Raw genomic sequence first — 23,548 nt, forward strand, 5'->3', positions numbered from 1 at the left:
AAACCCAAATCAATGGGCTGATGTATAGTGACACATAACTAACTCAACAGAGAGGTCCTCCACACAGGAAGTCCACAACCGAAACCACCACCGTCTGCACTGAGGAGACGCGATGGCACAATGTCTGTCCTGGAAGGAAATGTCTGTCCTCTACTGACTTTTCGTCCACGTTCTGTCAGCTGTTTCCACTTAACAGGGTTGTAAAGTATTGAAAAACATGGCTGCTCCCATCAGTCTACAGGTTGTCTTGTAATGCCGCTCGGTGCTATCAAAGTAGATATGGTTGATCTGCAATACCACAAATAACCCGTGGACGTGCATGGCACTGTTCATTAAAGACAGAGGCATGTTTCATTGCCCATGACGTTTTTGGTGGTGGCATTGCGTCAACAATGCTAGTGGCGGGGTCTTTTCAGTGCTGCTGGTGGCATCACGTCATCGTTGTTGATGTGCATTGCGTCCTCCACCTCTGGTGGATGTGTAGCGTCATTGTTGCTGGTGGCTTCTCGTCATCATTGGCAGTGGCATCATATCATCATAGCTGGTGGCTGCATTGCATTATTGTTGCTTTTGGCATTGCAACAGTGTTGGCAGCGTCATGTAATGTGGACAATATGCAAGAGATATGATTTCAAGCCCTTGGCATGGCCTTGGAGCCTCCACACTCACCCACGAGCACCACACTGGCCTCTGCATTCTCTGGAATCTTCTCCAAGAGTTTCAGTTCATGTTTAGACTTGGAGCGTTGGATGGTGGGCAATGAAGGAAGAGATTCACGCTGGATAATACAGAAAAGAGGTCACTGACTCGCTACAATCATGGATCTAAAAGGCGGTTACCTCACCATTATCTCACCTCACGATCTAGGTCAATTTTGGTTTCTGGTTCTGTGGGGTCACCACCCATTAGAGGGTCAGTCAGGTTGGGTTCACTGTTCTGGGAGATATGATTATTGCTGTGATGTCCGAGCAGAGAACCGAGGCTGGCGGCTGATATGTTCCTGGAGAACGATGAGTCTTTTTCATCGCTTGGGTGGCTGAAAACATAAAGATGAAGCGACATGTTCCATGATGTTCCAGACAATGTATGTGGACAGGCAAGGCTTCACGCACTTGTCAGACATGTAAGTACAGACCTGTGCTTCAGGAGTAAAGCTCTAAGCACATTGGCTCTGTCTTCTGCTTTTATCTGGTCACTAATGATCATCTGCTCCACCACCTGATGAGCGATTCCAGGCAGAGTCCTCTGGTCCAGGTCCAAAAGCACAGCACCTATGGGAAAAGAAAAAGTCTTTAATTATACTTCATGAGGTGTGCAAAGTTCTACCCTCCACAGATATGCCCAAAACTGACCCTGTATTCATCACTGCACATTGGACCCTCCTCATACCTCATCACCGAATTACTACCAGGTAATCAATGGCTCATTGTCTTTACTGGCTTATTATTGGATCTTCACAAGGTCATTACCAAGTGATGGTCATCGGGTCATCTCTGTACTTTCACTGGGTCCTCACTGAGACATCACAAAGTCATCAATGGCCAATTACCAGATCATCAGTGAGACATCATTAGATCATCATCATCACCGGCTCATCACTGGGTCATCACTGGGTCATTGTCATTACCAACTCATCATTGGGTCATCACCGAGCGATCATTGGATCAGCAGATCATCATCATCACCAGTTCATCATTGGATTGTCAGTAGTGACTCATTACTGGGTCATCACCAAGATATTACCAAGTGATTATTGTGTCATCGGGTCATCACTGAGACATCACAGGGTCATCATTGGGTCATCATCAGTTCGTTACCAAGTTATTATCGTGTCATCACTGAGGCATCATTGAATCATCATCACCAACAGGTCATTATCGGGTCATTAACAGGTCATCGACATCAGCTAGTGATCCCAGCATCATTCATTCCCCAGTTACTGCAGTGGCTGTACCTCTTAAGGCTCTACCTACCATGTGACAGCGTTCGACGGAGCTCGAGAAGACTACGAAAGCTGAGTGAGGCAACGTGTGGCTTTCCCCATTGATCTGTTTCAGCTTCCACATCCTCCTCAAACTTTATCCAGCGAGCAGTTTCTTTCCATTGTAATTCTTGATGCTTGTCCAGAACTAACTCATTCAGCTCCACAAATACCTGCAGGTGCGGAAGTGAGAAGGTCTATACATGTGTGGATATTATACGAATGCGCATCGCAGACTGGAGGATTCATGCACATGGCCGTAATAGAGACACAGGTCACCGACAATGTTGTGGGTCCATATTGCCCATCTGGGAGGACAATCATGGCAAGCTGAAATGTAAGTTGTATTATGGAGGTGGACAACCTTTGGCTCCTGCTTCTAGCGGAGAATTTGGTAGAGACATCACACAGCACATGGACATGTGTGTTGGGAGCCTCTTCCTCACCTCATGGGGCTGCAGAGTGACACTCTTTCGATGTGGATGTTTCTCCTTATGCTCCTTGCTGATATGGACCACATGCCCTTTACTCTTCCGGACAAGATGTCTTCGCACAGCAGGAAGATCCTCAAAGCGATGACCTGGAAATGTACAAAAAAGCAACATGAATTGGAAAGGAAGCCGGATGCCATGAAGCAAGACGACTGATAGTAAACCATGGTCAGCATGAGGTCACACATTACACAGGGTGCACCTAGGTCAGGGATCTGGTACAGTATTTGGGGGAGGTTCAGGGACACCTGAGTTAAGGGTTTAATCCAGTAATTGAGGGATCAGAGAGAGTATGGTCCGAATTGTCACACAATTGGGGAGATTCAAGTTTCATATCATTGGGTCCAGTACTACAAGAATCTGATATGGTGGAGATCTCAGGAGCTACATTGTGGCGGAGTGGTCCCCTCTCAGGACTCCTCAGAAAAGCCCCCCACACCCTCACAATGCGAGGAGATAGGGATCGGGTCAACTCTGTATCGTTGTCTTCTTACTCACTCTTCATGTAGTCCAGGTCGGCTGATGCCAGGGTCTGAGCCTCGGTCTCGTCAGTTGGCATATCGTAATAGTGGGCATCCTCAGGATGGGTCATGCTGCCAATTCTCCTACGTTCTGTAAGACTATAGCTACGATGGGGTGGCTGCCTATGAGGAGGGCGAGAAGAACCCAGTCTCTCTACACTGGGGGAGGTGCAGGTTTCTTGTTCTTGTCTGCAAACACAGAAATAAGTGTCACAGCTCAGGACAAACAAATATCCGAAGCACCAAATATCACCTGCAGCAGAGCATCACGGACTACGTGTATCTAACCAATATATCTGTGGATCCCTGACAACTAACCGATACAGCGCTGACAACAAATCAGTATACAACTGACAACTAACCAGTTCCGGTGTGGCCCTAACAACATATCCAATACCTAGGCAGCCCTGACCTATGCCCACTTACCTCAGTAGGTCAGATTTCTGCTCAATACAGACAGCATCTAGAGATGAGAGCGGCTGCCCGACAGAACATCTCTGCGGGACATCATCTTCCACTGGGAAGAACTGTGAGAAGAAAGAAAGACATTTTCACAGCTCCCGACTACACGAGTGCAGTTCAAGCGTGAGGGGTTGGAAATACACTTACCCGAATTGTGAGCCTCATTGTGTTGAAAGCAGTGTGACCCACATTGTGACCCATATTTTTACCCCCATTGTGACCTAAATTGGGCACGCAATGTTGCCCCTGTTGTGACCAGCACTGTGACCCACTATGTGTCCCCCATTGTGACGCACTGTGACAAACTTTGTGACCCTTACTGTGGCCTTTTGAAGCTACCAACTCTCCTACTCATGAAGACGGGAAGACTTTGGACCTGATCTTCTCCCGACTATCAGGACCCACCACTGACAGAGCATTCAGAGATCGATATGCCTTCAATACCCAGCAGCTTATGAAGGGTTTACAGTAACCATTGGCCCCATTCTCCTCCTGTCCAGACTCAGAATTTTTACATTATAAAAAACACAAGAAAGTTCCCAGGAAGGAAGAAGCACCAGCTACATGGAGAACAACACGATACAGACAACAGCAACCCTGGCACACGCTGCAAACACCGATCCCCCAATATCATGGATCCTCTTCCCTCCCTCACTTCACCAAGTAGACTTCTCACCTATGAACAGGTCACAGAAGAAGAGGTTACCAAGCTCCTCACATCTTCTCACCCTACTACCTGCACCAGCGACCCTATTCCCACTCACTTTCTCTTCTTTCTCACCGGATGTCACTAGCCACCTCACTAAAATATTTCACCTCTCCCTTTATTCCAGTATCTTTTTCTCCTCATTCAAATGCCGTCGAAATCCCATTACTAAAAAAAAAAACCAGAACAACACTGCTAACTACAGACTGGTTTTGTCACAGGTTTACAGTGACAGAGAGGAGCTAGAAGACCGCAGCATCTGATTTGTCCTACTCCTGCACTGATTAGAAGCACTTCACCTTCACATTAAATAATGTAAACTTCTTTCTGCAGCTCAGGTGAGAGCTCCTGGAAGCTTTCCTGCATTAAGGCTCTCAGCTGGTCACTGTTAGCCCCTCCCACCTCCTACATTATCTGGGTCCTGGCTAGCACTCATTGTCAGAGAGCTTATGCTACATGGCTGGAGGTTATTGCTGGTGGTTATTTGAGTAGGCACTTGGTGGATTTATCTGTGACTGTTGCTAAGTTTTGAGTGTGTGATAATTCCCTTTCTTCTCCTCCTGCTTTGGTTTTTACCCCACTCCCCGGTGGTGCATTCCTCTGTTACAGTGGGGAAAAAAGTATTTAGTCCGCCACCAATTGTGCAAGTTCTCCCATTTAAAAAGATGAGATGCCTGTAATTAACATCATAGGTAAACCACAACTATGAGAGTCAAAATGAGAAAACAAATCCAGAAAATCACCTTGTCTGATTTGGCAAGATTTATTTTGCAAATTATGGTGGAAAATAAGTATTTGGTCACCTAGAAATATGCAAGATTTCTGGCTCTCACAGACCTGTAACTTCTTCTTTAAGAGGCTCCTCGGTCCTTCTCTCATTACCTGTAGTAATGGCACCTTGTCACGGTTCACACCATGCTGCCAACAATATGTCACGGATCCCACAAATATGTCAAGGATCCCGGTGAGGATATCTTTATCGTCCCCACTACTCACACCAATTTGTCAGGATCTGGGGTGGTTTGGTTGCCCTTGGTACATCTGAAGGGGATTTATCTATGTCCCACTTCCTAGTTCCGATTTGGAACTTGCAGCTCTCTGGTGTCCCCTTTACCCTCAGGTCAGATTAGGTACTGCACCTAGGGTAATTTGTTGCCAGAAAAGCTGCCTGCTCTGTACTGGCTATTAGGCATGCTGCAGCGAGGGCGGTATAACTACTCCCACACAGGCGAGAACAATAATTTTCAACGCCGCCATCACTACAAAGATTCCCAATCACACAGAACAAAGAATGCTGCCACCAGCTCCGATTCCACAAGGGTTAACGGGTCCGAAGCCAACCCAAATCAGTAGCGTGATTCACTTCAGAGGAAGAGACAGTTCGTTTATAGAGCATGAAGGACAAGCTAGTAAATTATATATTTTACTCTACAAAAAGGATAGGCAGTGTTTACAAAGAGTAAAAGACATTATAAAGAAGACAAAATTATGTGTACCTTACAGATTACAAATAAAATAGGATTAACATTGAAAAGAGAACACTTACAGGTTGTTCAGATCATTTCATATCATCATGGTGGCCGTGTACTCAGGAGATACATCCAGGTGCATTAGAATAGCTTTGTCGAGCTGTTGTTAGCTCGCTTCCTGGGCCACGACTGCCCCCAATTCAGCAGGAGTAAAGATATGCCCTCTTGTCGTGACATCACTGAGTGGGCTAAGTAATGACATGCACTGGTTTTCTACTATTTACGCTTCTGAGTCTCCAGACAAAGACATTCCTGGGTCAGTAAGGGAGGGGGAACAAGTGGCCTTACGGGATTGGTCGTCTAGTTTTAAAAGCCATAAACTGCTCACACATGGGTATCAAGTTGCACAGAGTCTCTGCCATAGGGCTTTGTTTGTTGTATGAGAGAATACAGAGGGGGAGAAAGGGGGGTTGAAGCTGCCAAGTGTGTATCTGTGACATGATACTTTCCAGAACTAATCTCACATTATGACATTTTTACATTATCGTGACACACCTGTTTGACCTTGTTATGAGTATAAAAGACACCTGTCCACAACCTCAAACAGTCATACTCCAAACTCCACTATGGTGAAGGACACCAGAACCAAAATTGTAGCCCTGCACCAGGCTGGGAAGACCGAATCTGCAATAGGCAAGCAGCTTGGTGTGATGAAATCAACTGTGGGAGCAAAAATAAGAAAATGGAAGACATACAAGACCACTGATAATCTCCCTCAATCTGGGGCTCCACGCAAGATATCACCCCGAGGGGTCAAAATGATCACAAGAACGGTGAGCAAAAATTCCAGAACCACACGGGAGGACCTAGTGAATGACCTGCATAGAACTCGGACCACCGTAACAAAAGCTGCCATCAGTAACACACAACGCCGCCAGGGACTCAGATACTGCAGTGCCAGACGTTTCCCCCTGCTTAAGCCAGTACATGTCCGGGCCCGTCTGAAGTTTGATAGAGAGCATTTGAACTATCCAGAAGAGTATTGGGAGAATGTCATATGCTCTGATTAAACCAAAGTAGAACTGACTGGTAGAAACAAAACTCATGGTGTTTGGAGGAGACAGAATGAGTTGCATCCAAAGAACACCATACCGACTGTGAAGCATGGTAGTGGCAACATCATGCTTTGGGGCTGTTTCTCTGCAAAGGGACCAGCACGACTGATCCATGTTATGAAATAATGAGTGGAGCCATGTATCGTTAGATTTTGAGTGCAAACCTCCTTCCATCAGCAAGGGCATTGAAGATGAAACATGCTTGGGTCTTTCAGCATGTGAATAATCCCAAACACACCACCATTACAACGAAGGAGTGCCTTCCTAAGATCTGGAGTGGCAGTCTCCAGATCTCAACCCCATAGAAAACCTTTAGAGGGAGTTGAAAGACCATGTTGCCCAGTGACAGGCCCAAAACACCACTGCTCTAGAGGAGATCTGCATGGAGGAATGGGCCAAGATACCACCAACAGTGTGTGCCAGCCTTGTGAAGACTTACAGAAAACATTTGACCACTGACATTGCCAACAAAGGATATATTACAAAGTATTGAGATGAAATTTTGATAATGACCAAATACTTATTTACCACCATAATTTGTAAAATAAATCTTACCAAATCAGACAAGATGATTCCCTGGATTTGTTTCTTCATTTTGACTCTCATAGTTGTGATCTACCTATGATGTCAATTACAGGCCTCTCTCATCTTTTTAAAGGGAACCTGTCACCCCCAAAATCGAATATGAGCTGCAGCCACCGGCATCAGGGGCGTATCTACAGCAAAGTACTGCAGTGCGCAGGCGCAGGAAAATCTCAGAGAGGCCCAGCGCCTGATTTGCCCTCAACAGGACAGATCAGTACGCCTGCGCAGGAGCCGCGACAGAAGGAAGAGGATCTCATCACATGAAGATGGGAGGCCCCGGACCTGCGACGCTCATGAGACCCGGACCGCCCCTGGGTGAGTATAATCTAACCTCTTTCAGGATACATCGGGGGCTTATCTGCAGCATTACAGAATGCATTACACAATGCTGGAGATAAGCCCCTGATGGTGGTGGCCACAGCTTAGATGCAAAAAATGAGGTGACAGTGGGAGAACTTGCACAATTGGAGCCTGACTAAATACTTTTTTTCCCCGCTCTACATGTGTGTGTATAATTGCATGTTTGGTATTTTTCGGTACTACCATGTTAGTCTGGCTGGAGTATTATGGGACATTACTACTCCCCTCTTCCCTGGGTGGGGGAAGGGTACAGACTGAGGGTGTATTTAGAAGCTATGGCAGGCTACATGGCCCCATCATCTTTACCATCAGAAGCAGATCAGGGAACAGGGCAAGCTACGGATCCCCCTAGTGTTAGGGACAGGGAAGGAGCCCCTGGTCCCAGGACATTAAACAACAGAGAGTCGTGACAGGCCTCTAATCTCTTTATCTCTAAATTGTCATTGCATTGGTTGCACATCCATTACATAGTCAAATATAAAGTAATCACTTTCACACACGATGCTCTCCACAGTGCTGCACCACCCTAAATCTCCTCCTTATCTCTGTCCACCATCTACCTGTCCTCTCCACAGTACATCTCCTGCTCATCTCTGTCTACCATCCTACCCGGCCTCTCCACAGTGCTGCACCACCCTACATCTCCTCCTCATCTCTGCCTACCATCCTACCTGTCCTCTCCACAGTGCTGCACTGCCCCAAATCTCCTCCTTATCTCTGTCTACCATCCTACCTGTCCTCTCCACAGTGCTGCACTGCCCCAAATCTCCTCCTCATCTCTGTCTACCACCTACCTGTCCTCTCCACAGTGCTGCACCGCCCTACATCTCCTCCTCATCTCTGTCTACCACCTACCTGTCCTCTCCACAGTGCTGCACCGCCCTACATCTCCTCCTCATCTCTGTCTACCACCTACCTGTCCTCTCCACAGTGCTGCACCACCCTACATCTCCTCCTCATCTCTGTCTACCACCTACCTGTCCTCTCCACAGTGCTGCACCACTCTACATCTCCTCCTTATCTCTGTCTACCACCTACCTGTCCTCTCCAGTGCTGCACTGCCCTACATCACCTCCTCATCTCTGTCTACCATACTACCTGTTCTCTCCACAGTGCTGCACTGCCCTACATCTCCTCCTCATCTCTGTCTACCACCTACCTGTCCTCTCCAGTGCTGCACTGCCCTACATCTCCTCCTCATCTCTGTCTACCATCCTACCTGTCCTCTCCACAGTGCTGCACCACCCTACATCTCCTCATCTCTGTCTACCATCCCACCTGTCCTCTCCACAGTGCTGCACCGCCCTACATCTCCTCCTCATCTCTGTCTACCATCCTACCTGTCCTCTCCACAGTGCTGCACTGCCCCACATCTCCTCCTCATCTCTGTCTACCACCTACCTGTCCTCTCCACAGTGCTGCACCACCCTACATCTCCTCCTCATCTCTGTCTACCATCCTACCTGTCCTCTCCACAGTGCTGCACCGCCCTACATCTCCTCCTCATCTCTGTCTACCATCCTACCTGTCCTCTCCACAGTGCTGCACTGCCCTACATCTCCTCCTCATCTCTGTCTACCACCTACCTGTCCTCACAGTGCTGCACTGCCCTACATCTCCTCCTCATCTGTCTACCATCCTACCTGTCCTCTTCACAGTGCTGCACTGCCCTACATCTCCTCCTCATCTCTGTCTACCATCCTACCTGTCCTCTCCACAGTGCTGCACCGCCCTACATCTCCTCATCTCTATCTACCACCTACCTGTCCTCTTCACAGTGCTGCACCACCCTACATCTCCTCCTCATCTCTGTCTACCATCCTACCTGTCCTCTCCACAGTGCTGCACTGCCCTACATCTCCTCCTCATCTCTATCTACCATCCTACCTGTCCTCTCCACAGTGCTGCACTGCCCTACATCTCTTCCTCATCTCTGTCTACCATCCTACCTGTCCTCTCCACAGTGCTGCACTGCCCTACATCTCCTCCTCATCTCTGTCTACCATCCTACCTGTCCTCTTCACAGTGCTGCACCGCCCTACATCTCCTCCTCATCTCTGTCTACCATCCTACCTGTCCTCTCCACAGTGCTGCACTGCCCTACATCTCCTCCTCATCTCTGTCTACCATCCTACCTGTCCTCTTCACAGTGCTGCACTGCCCTACATCTCCTCCTCATCTCTGTCTACCATCCTACCTGTCCTCTTCACAGTGCTGCACTGCCCTACATCTCCTCCTCATCTCTGTCTACCACCTACCTGTCCTCTTCACAGTGCTGCACTGCCCTACATCTCCTCCTCATCTCTGTCTACCACCTACCTGTCCTCTCCACAGTGCTGCACCGCCCTACATCTCCTCCTCATCTCTGTCTACCATCCTACCTGTCCTCTCCACAGTGCTGCACCGCCCTACATCTCCTCCTCATCTCTGTCTACCATCCTACCTGTCCTCTCCACAGTGCTGCACTGCCCCACATCTCCTCCTCATCTCTGTCTACCATCCTACCTGTCCTCTCCACAGTGCTGCACTGCCCCACACCTCCTCCTCATCTCTGTCTACCATCCTACCTGTCCTCTCCACAGTGCTGCACCGCCCTACATCTCCTCCTCATCTCTGTCTACCATCCTACCTGTCCTCTCCACAGTGCTGCACCGCCCTACATCTCCTCCTCATCTCTGTCTACCATCCTACCTGTCCTCTTCACAGTGCTGCACTGCCCTACATCTCCTCCTCATCTCTGTCTACCACCTACCTGTCCTCTTCACAGTGCTGCACTGCCCTACATCTCCTCCTCATCTCTGTCTACCACCTACCTGTCCTCTCCACAGTGCTGCACCGCCCTACATCTCCTCCTCATCTCTGTCTACCATCCTACCTGTCCTCTTCACAGTGCTGCACCGCCCTACATCTCCTCCTCATCTCTGTCTACCATCCCACCTGTCCTCTCCACAGTGCTGCACCGCCCTACATCATCTGCCTCATCTCTGTGTAGTGATCTATACAGAAATTATACTCTTACTATATATGGACTATAATTAGTTACTCGAGACTCTGAAATATAAACTGGGCAACAAGGTTTGATTATACAGTAGAAGGTGTGGAAATATGTGGGACATAATTAATACAGCAAAGAAGGGGCAGCAGTGCTTACCTGCCCAGGTCTCAGATATAATGTACTCTCAGGATGCAGGAAACCCATGTAGTAAAGATGGCAGCAACACAGGTGCAAAATACTAATAAGACAACCACTCACAACCTACCAATTCATGGAGTCCTCTTTTTGTGGCTTTGCTATTTAGTTTAGTGTTAGGACTCACAAGTGTGAGGGCCTTTGACGTGGGTCGCGAGCTTGCATATCTTGGCCAAAATATCGACCAATACCTTACATTTTTATATGTATTTTCTGCACTTTATTTTTCAGGGTGCAGCCAGGCCCAGCATTTTTGGCCTTGTAAACTAGGGTCACCACCTATTCGTCCTCTCCACAGTGCTGCATCATCTTACATCGCCTCCTCATCTCTGTATAGCACCTACCTGGCCTCTCCACAGCTCTGCACTGCCCTATATCTCCTCTTCATCTCTGTCTACCACCCTACCCTTACATTCCACAGTTCTGCACTGTCCTACATTTCCTCCTCATCTTTGTCTACCACCGTACCCTTCCTCTCCACAGTGCTGAACATTCTTACATCTTCTCATCTGTCTTCCACCTACCTGTCCTCTCTACAGTGCTGCACCGCCCTACATCTCATCATCATCTCTGTCTACCACCTACCCGTGCTCTCCACCCTCCATCTCCTCCACATCTCTGTCTACCACTTACCTGGTCTCTCCACTGTGCTGCGCCACCCTACATCTCCTCCTCATCTCTGTCTACATTCCTACACATCCTCTCCACAGTGCTGCTCCCTACGTTCTAGAGTTCAGAGACTGTCTCGCCCAGCTAGCTACTTTGGCTAATGAACATCAGAGAACGGCCCAGTCAAGTCAAAAAGCCTGGTATGACCATAAAGCCAGGACCCGGGAATTTATGGACAAGTGCTCATGAATATTGCAACCCCTGCCACTGTACAAGGAACTATAAACTATTGAGCAATGTGGACTAAAGTGAGCAGCCCAGAGGTCTGTGTAGACCTCATAGCGTGCTCACTTATTATGAGGGGGAGAGGTTGTGATGGTGTGATATGCTGTGTGGGTATCATTTTTTGTATCTTTCTATTTTACTTATTTTCATGGTGTTCTCTTGTAGAATGAGTTATTTGCTAATTGATGAATGGCTGTTGCTGCCATCTGATATCCGCCCCCACAGCACTGTATTGTTTGCTAATATGCTAATGATATGTTGACCTAGCTTGTTGAAACAATGAGCCCCTGAGACCTTCCCCCTCCTGACCTGTGAATGAGGAGGGAGACTTAAAATATCAGTGAGGTGAGACACAGATCAGTCCTGTGTGGAATGATGATGTGTTCACAGCATCTCTGAGAGAAAGAAGTGTATATGGACTATGCTATCCTCTGTCTGCTGGATTGTTGGACTTTTATCCTGTTACTAAACTGCATTCGGATTCTGGACTATTTAATCCTTTGTGTGGTGGATCGTATATGGACCTTTCGTATTTTTGCCTAAATAAAGATCTTGGAGTTGCTCACTATTCTCTTGCTCTGTTCATTGTGTGATACCGAAGAAGGTCCTCGTGAGACACAGTGTTTCACTTCTCTCCATCTCCTCCTCATCTCTGTCTACCACCCTACTAGTTCTTATTTATACTACTGCATTGTCCTACATCTCTTCCTCTTTTCTCACTATCTCCCTACCCATCCTCTCCACAGTGCTGCTCTGCCCTACATCTTCTCATCTCTGTCTTCTCTTCTATCTGACCTCTCCACAGTACTGCTCTGCCCTACATCTCCTCCTCATCGGTCTACCAACCTACCTGTCTTCTCCACAGTGCTATTGTGCCCTACATTTGCTCTCTAATCTCTTTCAACCAACCTACCTGTCCTCTCCACAGTGCTGCACCCAGCTATCTATCCTCTTCATTCCACTAAGGCTGACATCCTCTATAATCCAAACCTCTCACTCCCATCTCCAGGACATCTCTTGTGCTCTTCCAGTTCTGTGGAAAGCTCTATCACATACAAACTGGTTAATTCCCAGTATCCACAGTTTTAAGCATGTCCTAAAAACATATTTTTGTATGCTGTCAGCATTGCTACCTACTGTGTTACCTGCTGTGACATGCTTTGTTGTCCACTTTGTTATCCATATTGTTGTCACATTGTGGCCTTCGCTGAGGTTAAGTGTCTTTTAGCAATAAGTATATTGAGAACGTGCAACTGTGATGTGTGTGAAAGAAGGGGAAAAGTGAAGTAACAACAGCATTTGTCACCTGCATCTCCCCACCATCAGTCCCTTCGTCTGGGGTTTTCTCTCCATCAGTGTCCTCTTCTTCTTCTTCTTCCTTTTCTTGAATAGTACTAGGGGTATCTCCAGGAACTGAGGTTCTTCTCCGCCTCTTCTTCTTGTGTTTACGTGGGTCTCGGCTAGCGATATCAGAGGATAGGTGGGAGGACAGAGGATGGTGGATGTGATGAGAGGACTTACGATGGTCTACAACACAAGGAGTAATATGTAAACCAAAATTTAGTCAAGTACATCAATAGCAACGCCTTGCTCACCATGTGTCCTCCTGCCTCTTGTTCAGCTTGTGTTCTACTGCCCCTCTCTCTCCTTGTGCCCTACTGGTCACTTGATCTCCCAAAGCTCCCTAGACCCTCTCTTTCCTTGTGTCCCCCTGCCCCTCACTCTCCTCTTGTCTTTATGCCTCCTCGTTCTCCTCTTGGTCTCCTGCTCCTCATTCTTCTAATGTGCTCCTGCTACTCGTTTTCATAAAAATAACCTCAGAAAAAATACATGCCTAGGGAAGGCAGCTTTTGCAATAGATAAATACATCCGAAAAGAGAACAAGAGAAAGCTATAGCCTTAAAATAGTAAACATACTTTATTTCAATCAATAATTACATAAGAAAAAACAATATAGCGAAAATACAGAATCTGTCACCTACAGGAAATCCCCAAATCTCAAGGATCAATTAGTTCGGAGCTACTACTCTGGCCCAACTCCAGATAAAGCTTTTTCGTCGAAGGGACCTAAATGGGGTTTTTACCCCTGCGGCAACTGTATTGCCTGTCCCAATATGTTACGGTCTACTGCCTTCAAATCTGCGGATGGTAAGACTACGTTCTCTATTACGCAGCACATCACATGTGATACCTTTGGGGTGGTTTACTACCTATTCTGTCCCTGCCAAAAAATATACGTTGGCCTTACATCAAGACCCCTGAAAACAAGGATTAGGGAACACTATCGGGATATTGTAAATGCTCGTGGAGTTGAGGACCTTACTCTCCTCAAACCAGTACCTAAACACTTTAAAATGGCGCACGGCTGTGACGCATCCCTTTTAAAGGCAATGGGCATAGACAAGATTTATATAGATGCCAGAGGAGGTAACTGGAGGAAATCCCTTGCCCAATTAGAGGCCCGTTGGATTCACAGGATAGGTTTGGTCCAGCCCTCCGGGCTAAACGAAATTCTCAGCTTCGCCCCATTTCTCTAACTTTTTTTACTTTCATGTTTTTAGCTGTTTTATCATGATTTTAATACCTGTATTTTTCTTTCAAACAGATTTACATTCTGACACCCATACCCTAACCATGCTATACTTGTTATTGCTGAATAATGCGGACACACGGAGCAGCTGCTGCTGGCACCTAAGGACCATATCGAATTTAAATGGAACAACTTATTCTTCTTGGAGACTATACATCGCCATCATGGAACTTTGAAACTTCTATGTTATGTATTTGTTATATGTTTTTTATGTGCTCTTCTTAGATACTTAGCACATGATCTGCTTATATGGGACCTCACTCACTTATATTTATAGCCCTTTATTTAACATAAAATGTGCTATTCATATGTATGGGATTTATATAGGACATATCTACCACTATTCTTTTTTCTTTTCTCCTTTATATCCTCACATCCCTTTCTATGTTGGCAGGTGCCTCCTTCCTGCAGCCCTGCCTCTTTCACAATATACCAACAACCGTGTTTTTACCACGGTTTTGTAACCTCAATATGTAGGCCACCCTTGGATTCACACTTTCCGGAATTCCATGATGGGGCTGTTCCCCCTAGATAGCGTTGTTCATATTATCTGGTTTTTTACCCATAGAACCCTTCGTCTCAGATTGACGTCTTCTCACTTTATTACACCGCTGCGTACACCTTTCATTTAGAAGACCACTATCTGGTTTTTTCCCATAGAATCCTTCATCTCTGTTAGACGCTTTTCCACCTTAGTATACCGCTGCGCACACTTTTCATTCAGAAGCCGCTCCTGCAGCAGTGTGCGCTCACGCTTGGCTTCCGGTACTGGCGTTGCCGGGGCAACGCGTCTGCTGTGGAGCGATATAGCCTCCCCGCTCTGACGCGTCGAGCGGGGAGGAGCGCCGCTGCCACGTGACGCCGAGGCCCGATAACGTCGGCGGATTCCACCCGGCGAGAGCGCCGCCCCAGCCGCTGCCCCCCTTTTATCCGCACGTGATAAAAGCTGCATACACGCCATCCTTTGTACCTTACCCCTCGTAAAAGCTACACGCGAAACGCGCGTCGGGGAATCGCTCCACGGCTCACAGGTAATTTGTCTATGCCACTGTGCCTTACTTTTCAGGGTCACTCTTGATGGTTGCTTGAATAGGATCTGTGCACCTCTCTTAGAGCCTAGCTAGGCCACATAGTATACTAACAGCATTTTCATGTAGGTGTAGTCCTTTAGTTCCTACTCTCACAACTTGCATTTGTTGCCCAGACTTTCTTGCACTAAAGCACATTAGCACTTTGCATCATCAGAAATATCCCTGCATTTTAGGTTGCAATTTGCACCTTTTATACGCTATATTTGATGACCCCTGACACTGCCTGTTTTTTTTGAGTCTGGATCGATTATATCTGTTGCACTTTGGATCCACACATATCTTTTTAAATTGTATTTTCGCTATATTGTTTTTTCTTATGTAATTATTGATTGAAATAAAGTATGTTTACTATTTTAAGGCTATAGCTTTCTCTTGTTCTCTTTTCGGATGTACTCGTTTTCATAGTTTTCTTGGCCCTCGCTTTCATTGTTCCTCCTGCCCCTCACTCTTCCCTTGTCCTCCATCCCCTCGCTTTCCCCTTGTCATTGAGCCCCTCGCTCTCCCCTTGTCATTAAGCCCTTCGCTCTCCCCTTGTCCTGCAACTCCTCATTCTTCCTCCAGCCACTCACTCACCTCTTGTCCTCCTCATTCTCCTTATTTCCTCCTGCCCCTTGCTCTCCTTGTGTTCTCCTGCCATCCTCACTCTCCTTGAGCCACCTGCCCATCTTGCTTTACTTGTGTCTTCTAGCCCCTTGTTTCCCACTTGCCCCTCGCTCCACTCTTGTTCTCCTTCTCCTTATTCTCCTTGTGTCCTCCTGCCCCTTGCTCTCGTCTTGTTCTTCTGCCCTCTCAGTATCCTCTTGTTCTTCTTTTCCTCATTCTTCTAGCATCCTCCTGCCCCTCGCTCTCATTGTTTCCTCCAGCTCCTCAATCTCCAAGTGTCCTCCAGGCTCTCCTCCCCATGTCCCTAAGACCTTTGCTTTCCTATTGTCCTTCTGCTAATGCTCTCATATTGCTCTCTTTTTCCTCATATTCTCCTCCTTATTCTCCCTGTGTCCCCCAGCCCCTTGCACTGCACTCCTGTCCCCTTGTTCTCCTTGAGTCCTCCAGCCCCTCACTATCCTTGTGTACTCCTGCCCTTCGCTCTCCTCTTGCACTTTTGCCCCCTCGCTCTCACTCTGTCCCCCAGCCCGTCACTCTCCTCTTGTTCTCCTGATTCTTTTCTTGTTTACCTCCTCATTCTTGGCATGTCCTCAAACCCCTCACTCTCCCCATGTCCTTCAACTACTTTCTCCCCTGTGTCCTCTAGCCCCACCTTTCCTCTTGTTCTACTTTTTATTCCCTTGCCCCTCACTCTCATTTCCTCCTGCCACTTGCTCTCCTTGAGTTCCACTTACCCCCTCACTATCCTTCTGTCCCCCAACCACTCGCTCTCCTTCTGCCCCCAAGCTCTTGTCTTGTTTTTCTTCTCCTCAGATTCTCCTGCTCCAACTCTCCCAGTGTCCTAGAGCCCATGGCTCTCCTGTAGTCCTTTTGTCCCCTTGCTCTCTCCTCTTGTTCTCCTCCTCATTCTCCTTTTGTTCACCTTTTCCTCATTCTTGTCGTGTATTCCTTCACCTCATTCATGTCATGTCCTCCTACCCCTTGCTAACTTAATATGTTCCTGCCACTTGCGCTCCTCGTGTCTTCCATTCCCTCATTGTCCTTGTGTCCTCCTGCTCCCTTGGTCTATTTGCGTCCTTCTGCCTTTTCGCTCTCTTCATGTCCTCCTGCCTCTCGCTCTTCTTGTGTCTTCCTGCCACCTCACTCTCCTCGCAGCATTCTCCTGAACTCTTGCTTTACCCTCGATCAACTTCTTCTCAACTCATCCTAACCCTCGCTCACCTCAGCACCGTTTCTCTCCTCTTGTTCTTCTCTTCATTTTCATCTTGCTCTCCTTCTTGTCATTCTTGTCATGTCCTCCAGCCCCTCGCTCTCCCCATTTCCTCCAGCAATTTGTTCTCATCATTTCCCCTAGCCCCTTGTTCAACTCTTGTCCTCCCTCACCATCATTCTCCCTGTCCCCAGCCCGCTTGCTCTCCTCTTGTTCTTGTTCTCATGTCCTCCTGCCCCTTGCTCTTCTCTTGTCCTTCTGCTCCTCACTCTCATATTGTTATACTTTTCCTTATGTCCTCCTGCTGCTCATAATCCTTGTGTCCACCAGCCCCTTTTGCTCTCCTTTTGTTCTTTTGTCCTCTCGTGCTACTCATGTCCTCCAGCCACTCTACTCGTTTACTACTGCCCCTCACTTTCCTTCCGTCCTCCGTCCCCTTCACTCTACCCATGTCCCCCAGCCCCTTTCTCTCCTCTTTTTCTCTTTCTCATTCTCCTCATGTACCCCTGCCCTTCGCTCTGATTTTGTTGTTTAGCCCCCTTGACCTCCCTGTGTCCTCTAGCCCATCACTTTACTGTCCTCTTGTTCTCTTCACTCTGTCATTACCTCCAGCCCCTCGCTTTGCCCATGTCCTTCAGACTCATGCTACCCTGTGTCCACCAGCTGCTTGCTTTCCTTTTCTCATTCTCCTCGTGTTCTACTGCCCCTCACTCTAGTGTCCTCCTGACACTTGCTCTCCTGGAGTTTTACTTACCCTCCCTCTCTCCTTGTATCCCCAACCCCTCAATCTCCTTCTGCCCCCAAGCTCTCCTCTTGTTCTCCTTCTCCTTATGTCCTCCAACCCATTGTTCTCCTATTTTTCTTGTGTTCCCTTGCTCTCCTCTTGTTATACTTTTTCTGTTTCTAATTATGTTCTTCTGCCTCCCTGGGTCTCCATGTTCTTTCGGTCTCATAGTAACATAGTAACATAGTTAGTAAGGCCGAAAAAAGACATTTGTCCATCCAGTTCAGCCTATATTCCATCATAATAAATCCCCAGATCTACGTCCTTCTACAGAACCTAATTGTATGATACAATATTGTTCTGCTCCAGGAAGACATCCAGGCCTCTCTTGAACCCCTTGACTGAGTTCGCCATCACCACCTCCTCAGGCAAGCAATTCCACATTCTCACTGCCCTAACAGTAAAGAATCCTCTTCTATGTTGATGGAAAAACCTTCTCTCCTCCAGACGCAAAGAATGCCCCATTGTGCCCGTCTCCTTGTGTCCTTTTGCCCTTCGCTCTCTTTGTGTCCTCCAGCCCCTTCGCTGTCATGTCCTTATGCCCAATTTGCCTCCCCCTCCCCTTGTCCTCTAACCCCTTGCCCTCATGCCCCTCACTCTCCTCTTCTGCTCCATTCTCTTGCTCTTCCGGTGTCCTCCAGCCTCTCGCTCTCCTTTTATTCTCATTCAAATTCTCGTGTCCCCCTGCACCTTGCTCTCCATGTGTTCTCCTGTCCCCCTTGCTCTCCTTGAGCCCTCTGTCCATCTGTCATGATCCAGACCAGGTTTTGAGTCCTGTCTTCCCTTTTTCCGGTCTGATCATGACAGGGGTTAACTTTTCTCAGCCTCATTCTGGTCTCAGGATTGCTATTTAGCCCCGCTGTGTCCTGCAGATCATGTCAGCTATAGTTTCTGCATAGTGCTGCTGTAAGCGGACTCTGATTGCTCCGATTTGTCCTGCTGCGTTTGCTGTCTGAACCCATGTCTCTGTTTTTCCCTGTTCCCATCTTGACTCAGTGTTCCCCTTTAGTGTGCAGACGTCCCAGTTTAACTTGGTTTGTATTCTGACCTGTTTCTGTCATTTGTCTTTTGACTTATCGGCTCCTGACTGTTACTGACCCTCTGGCTTGTCACTGACCTCGAGTTTGTTTTTTCTTTTGGTACTGCGCTACAGTCTAGGATTTGTCCCTGCTTGTTTTGACTATTCTGCTGCCACCTGTGGTAGCCTCACTGTTGCACTGCAGGTTAGCTCTGTTAGGTGCAGACCTACTTCCTCTCTACTGCCATCTTGTGAAGCCTGCACATACCTGCATTGCAGCAGCATGACACCATCTTGCTTTACTTGTGTCCTCCAGCCCCTTGCTCCCCACCTGTCCCCTGCCCCCACTCTTCTCTTTCTCCTCATTCTACTTGTGTACTCCTGCCACTTGATCTCGTCTTGTCCTTCTGCCAACTCAGTCTCCTCTTGTTCTCCTTTTCCTAATTCTTCTAGCATCCTCCTGCCCCTCGCTCTCATTGTCTACTTGAGCCCCTCAATCTCCAAGTATACTCCAGCCTCTCCTCCTCTTGTCCTCCAGCCTCTCTCTCTCCTATGTCCTCCAGCTCTTTGCTCATCTGTTGTTCTCCTCATTCTTCTCATGTCCTCCTGTCCCTCACTCTCCTTGCGTCCCCCTGCCCCTTTCGCTCTTCTTGTCCCCAGCCCCTCGCTATCATATTATCCTTCTGTCCAAGCTCTACTCTTGTTCTCCTTTTGTTCATGTCCTCCTGTTTCTCATTCTCCCTGTGTTGCCCAGCCCCTTCAGCTCCTCTTGTCCTTTTTGTCCCCTTGTTTTCTTTGTCCTCCTGCCCTTTGCTCCCCTGTTGCCCCCTCGCTCTCACTTTGTCCCCCAGCCCATTACTCTCCTTTTGTTCTCCCGAATCTCTTCTTGTTCTTCTCCTCATTCTTTGTTGCCATGTGCTCAAGCCCCTCATTCTCTCCATGTCTTTCAACCTCATGCTCTCCACATGTCTTCCAACCTCTCACTTTCCTCTTGTTCTAATTTTCATTCTCCTCATGATTCTCTGCCCTCTCTCTCTCTTGCTCCTCCTGCCACTCACTAGCCTTGAGTTCTACATACCCCCTTACTATCTTTGTGTCCCCCAACCACTCGCTCTTCTGCTGCCGATCACTCTCCTTGTGTCTTTCTGCCCCTGTGCTGTGTCCTCTTGTCTTCTCGCTCTCTTTCTGTCTTTCTGCTCTTCGCTCTCCTTTTGTTCTTTTGCCCCCTCACCCTCACTGTGTCCCCCCCAGCCTATCACTCTCCTCTTGTTCTCCTCCTCACACTCGGTTTACTCTTCTCATTCTTGTAATTTCCTCCAGCCCCCCAGGTCTCCTCATGTCCTTCAGCCCCTTGCTCTCCTCGTGTCCTCCCGCCCCTCTGTTTCCTATTGTTATACTTCTCATTCTCCACGTGTTCTCTTGCCATTGCTCTCCTTGAGTTCTACTTACCCCTCAATGTCCCAAACCACTCTCACTCCTTCTGTCCCCAAGCTCTCCTCTTGCTTTCCTTCTCATCACCTCCGGCTCATCGCTCTCCTTTTGTTTTCCAGCCCCCTTGCTCTCTGGGTCTTCGTGCCTCCTTGCTCTCCCTTTGTCACCCAGCCCCCCTGGTCTCCTATTTCTCTTCTTCTCCTTATATACACCTGCTCCAAGCTCTCTCAGAGTCTTCTAGCCCGCTGTTCTCTTCTTATCCTTCTGTCCTTTCTCCTCTTGTTCTACTTTTCATCATGTCCTCAATCACCTCATTCTCATCGTATGCTCCTGTCCCCTTTGTCTCTGTGTCCTTCTGCCCCTTGCTCTCCTTGTGTTCTTATGTCCACTGCCCCTCACTCTCTCCTTGTCCTCCAGATCCTCACTCTCCCCTAGTCCTCCAACCCATAGCTCTCCTCTTGTTCTCCAGCCACTCGCTCTCCTCTTGTCCTCCTGCCCGATCACTTTTTTTAGCCCCCTACCCATCTTACTTTACTTGTGTCCTCCAGGCCCTTCTGCCTACTTGCTCTCCCTGTGTCACCCAGCCAACTGATCTCCTCTTGTACCTCCTCTCCTCATATACTCCTGCTCCAAGCTCTCCCAGTGTCCTACAGCCCATTGCTCTCCAATTGTCCTTCTTTCCCCTTGCTCTATAGTTGCTCTCCTCATTTTGTTCGCCTTCTCCTCATTCTTGTCGTGTCCTCCTTCACCTCATTCTCGTTGTGTCCTCCTGTCCTTGCTTTCTTTGTATCCTTCTTTCCCTCATTCTCCTTGTGTCCTCCTGCCCCCTTGGTCTACTCATGTCCTTCTGTCCCCTGACCCTCATTGTATCTTTCTGTTTTTTCGCTCTCCTTGTGTCTTCCTGTCTCTCGCTCTACTCATGTCCTCTTGCCATCTCACTCTCCTGGTGTCTTCCTGCCCCTAAGCTTTCCTCTTTTACTTCCTTCTTTATGTCCTCCTGCTTCTAGCTATCATTGTGTCTTCCTGTCCCCTCACTCTCCTCGCATCTTCCTGCCCCCTCCCATTCCTCTTGTTCAACTTCATCCTAACTCTCGCTCACCTTGTGTTCCCCAAAACCATCACTCTCATCTTGTTCTCCTTGTTCTCAAGAATCCAGTACAAAACTACTACCCTCATCCACAAAGCACTCCATGGCTCAGCACCACCCTACATCTCCTCTCTGGTCTCAGTCTACCACCCTACCCGTGCCCTCCGCTCCGCTGATGACCTCAGGTTAGCATCCTCAATAATCAGAACCTCCCACTCCCGTCTCCAAGACTTTACACGTGCTGCGCCGATTCTTTGGAATGCACTACCTAGGATAATACGATTAATCCCCAATCCCCACAGTTTTAAGCGTGCCCTAAAAACTCATTTGTTCAGACTGGCCTACCGCCTCAATGCATTAACCTAACGATCCCTGTGTGGCCTATATAAAAAAAAAAAAAAAAAAAAAAAAAAAAAAATTAATTAACTGGTTCATGCAGCTTTACATGAACACCCAAGCCTTACACTATGGCTGGTCCGAATAACTATAGCAATTGTTACCATCCACCTCTCGTGTCTCCCCTTTTCCTCATAGTTTGTAAGCTTACGAGCAGGGCCCTCACTCCTCTTGGTATCTGTTTTGAACTGTATTTCTGTTATGCTGTAATGTCTATTGTATGTACAAGTCCCCTCTATAATTTGTAAAGCGCTGCGGAATATGTTGGCGCTATATAAATAAAAATTATTATTATTATTATTATTCTCCTCTTCATTCTCTTCTTGCTCTCCTCCTCATTCTTGCTGTGTCCTCAAGCCCCTCATTCTCCCTGTGTCCTCCAGCCCCTCACTCTCCCATTTCTCCGGCACTTCGTTCTCACCATCTTCCCCACCAAATGCTTTCCTCTTGTCCTCCTATGCCATCGCTCTCCCTGTGTCCCCCAGCCCTCTTACTCCTATCTTGGTCTTCTTCTCATGTTCTCCTGCCCCTGGCTCTCCTTGTATCCTCCATACCCCTCGCTCTCACTGTGTCCCCAAGCCCATGGTCCTCTGATGACCTTCTGCCTCTTACTCTCCTATTGTTCTCCTCCTGTCCTCCTGGCCCCCCGTTCTCCCCATTTCCCCCAGCTCCTCGCTTCCCCAGATCCTTCCCCTCCTCATATCTTTCTACTCCTTTCCTATCCTCATGTGCCCCTGCCCCCTGGGTTCCCCAGCTCCTTGGTCTCTTTGTGTCCTGTTGCCCCTTCACTCTCCTCATGTGCTCCTGTCCCCTCACTCTACTTGAGTCCTCCCACCCTCTTGCTCTCATCTTGTCTACCTGCCCCCTCGCTATCCTTGCTTACCACTTGTACCGCAGCCCTTTGCTCTCCCATTGTCCTACAACCCATTGCTCTCATTGTGTCATCCAGCCCTTTACTCTCCTCATGGCCTCCTGCTCCCTTGCTTTCCTCTTGTTTTCCTTCTCCTCATGTCCGCCAGCCTCCTTGTGGCCTCCAGTCCCTTGCTTTCCCTCTGTCCTCCAACATCTTGCTCTTCTCTTGTTCTCTTGCTTATTCTTTTCTTGTTATTCTTTTCTTATTTTCATGTCCTCTGGCCCTTCTCTCTTCTCTGGTCCTCTTGTCCATCACTCTCCTCTTGTACTCCTCCCCACTTGCACTCTTCGTGTCCTACTTCCCCTTGCTCTCCTTATGTCCCCTAGCCCATCACTCTCTTCATGTCCTCTTGGACCCTTGTGCTCCTTGTGTCTTCCTGCCCCCTTACTCACCTTGTTTCCTTTAGCCCTCTTGCCTACTTTCCTCACGTCCTCCTGGCCCTTGTGTCCTGCCTCCTCTCCATCGCTATTCCCATGTCCTCTTGCACCTTCGATCTCCTTGTGTCCCAGTGTTCCCCTTCCTCTGCTGGTGTCCTCCTACCACCTCTCTCCTTGTCCTCCTTCATCCTTGCTCTTTCTGTGTTGTTCTTTCTGTTCTCTTGTTCTCCTTCTCATCTTGTCCCCCTGCCCCATCACTCTCATCGTGTCCTCC

At 48.1% G+C, this 23,548-nt stretch overlaps 1 protein-coding gene across 4 annotated transcripts in view; it reads right to left on the bottom strand.

Moving 5' to 3' along the window:
- SLC4A2 (solute carrier family 4 member 2) overlaps positions 1-23,548 on the bottom strand; it is a 256,403-nt gene that overhangs the window by 84,441 nt on the left and 148,414 nt on the right. For all 4 annotated transcript variants that reach the window (XM_069729044.1, XM_069729045.1, XM_069729046.1 and 1 more), the window contains 8 exons: positions 13,081-13,301; positions 3,420-3,520; positions 2,971-3,182; positions 2,428-2,561; positions 1,974-2,154; positions 1,136-1,271; positions 856-1,036; positions 670-778 (listed from right to left, as the gene is read on the bottom strand). In XM_069729044.1, coding sequence (XP_069585145.1) covers positions 670-778; positions 856-1,036; positions 1,136-1,271; positions 1,974-2,154; positions 2,428-2,561; positions 2,971-3,182; positions 3,420-3,520; positions 13,081-13,301 — 1,275 coding nt within the window. The remainder of the gene's footprint in view (positions 1-669; positions 779-855; positions 1,037-1,135; positions 1,272-1,973; positions 2,155-2,427; positions 2,562-2,970; positions 3,183-3,419; positions 3,521-13,080; positions 13,302-23,548) is intronic.

Source organism: Ranitomeya imitator, chromosome 6, assembly GCF_032444005.1.
Source record: "Ranitomeya imitator isolate aRanImi1 chromosome 6, aRanImi1.pri, whole genome shotgun sequence".
Taxonomy (NCBI): Eukaryota; Metazoa; Chordata; class Amphibia; order Anura; family Dendrobatidae; genus Ranitomeya; species Ranitomeya imitator.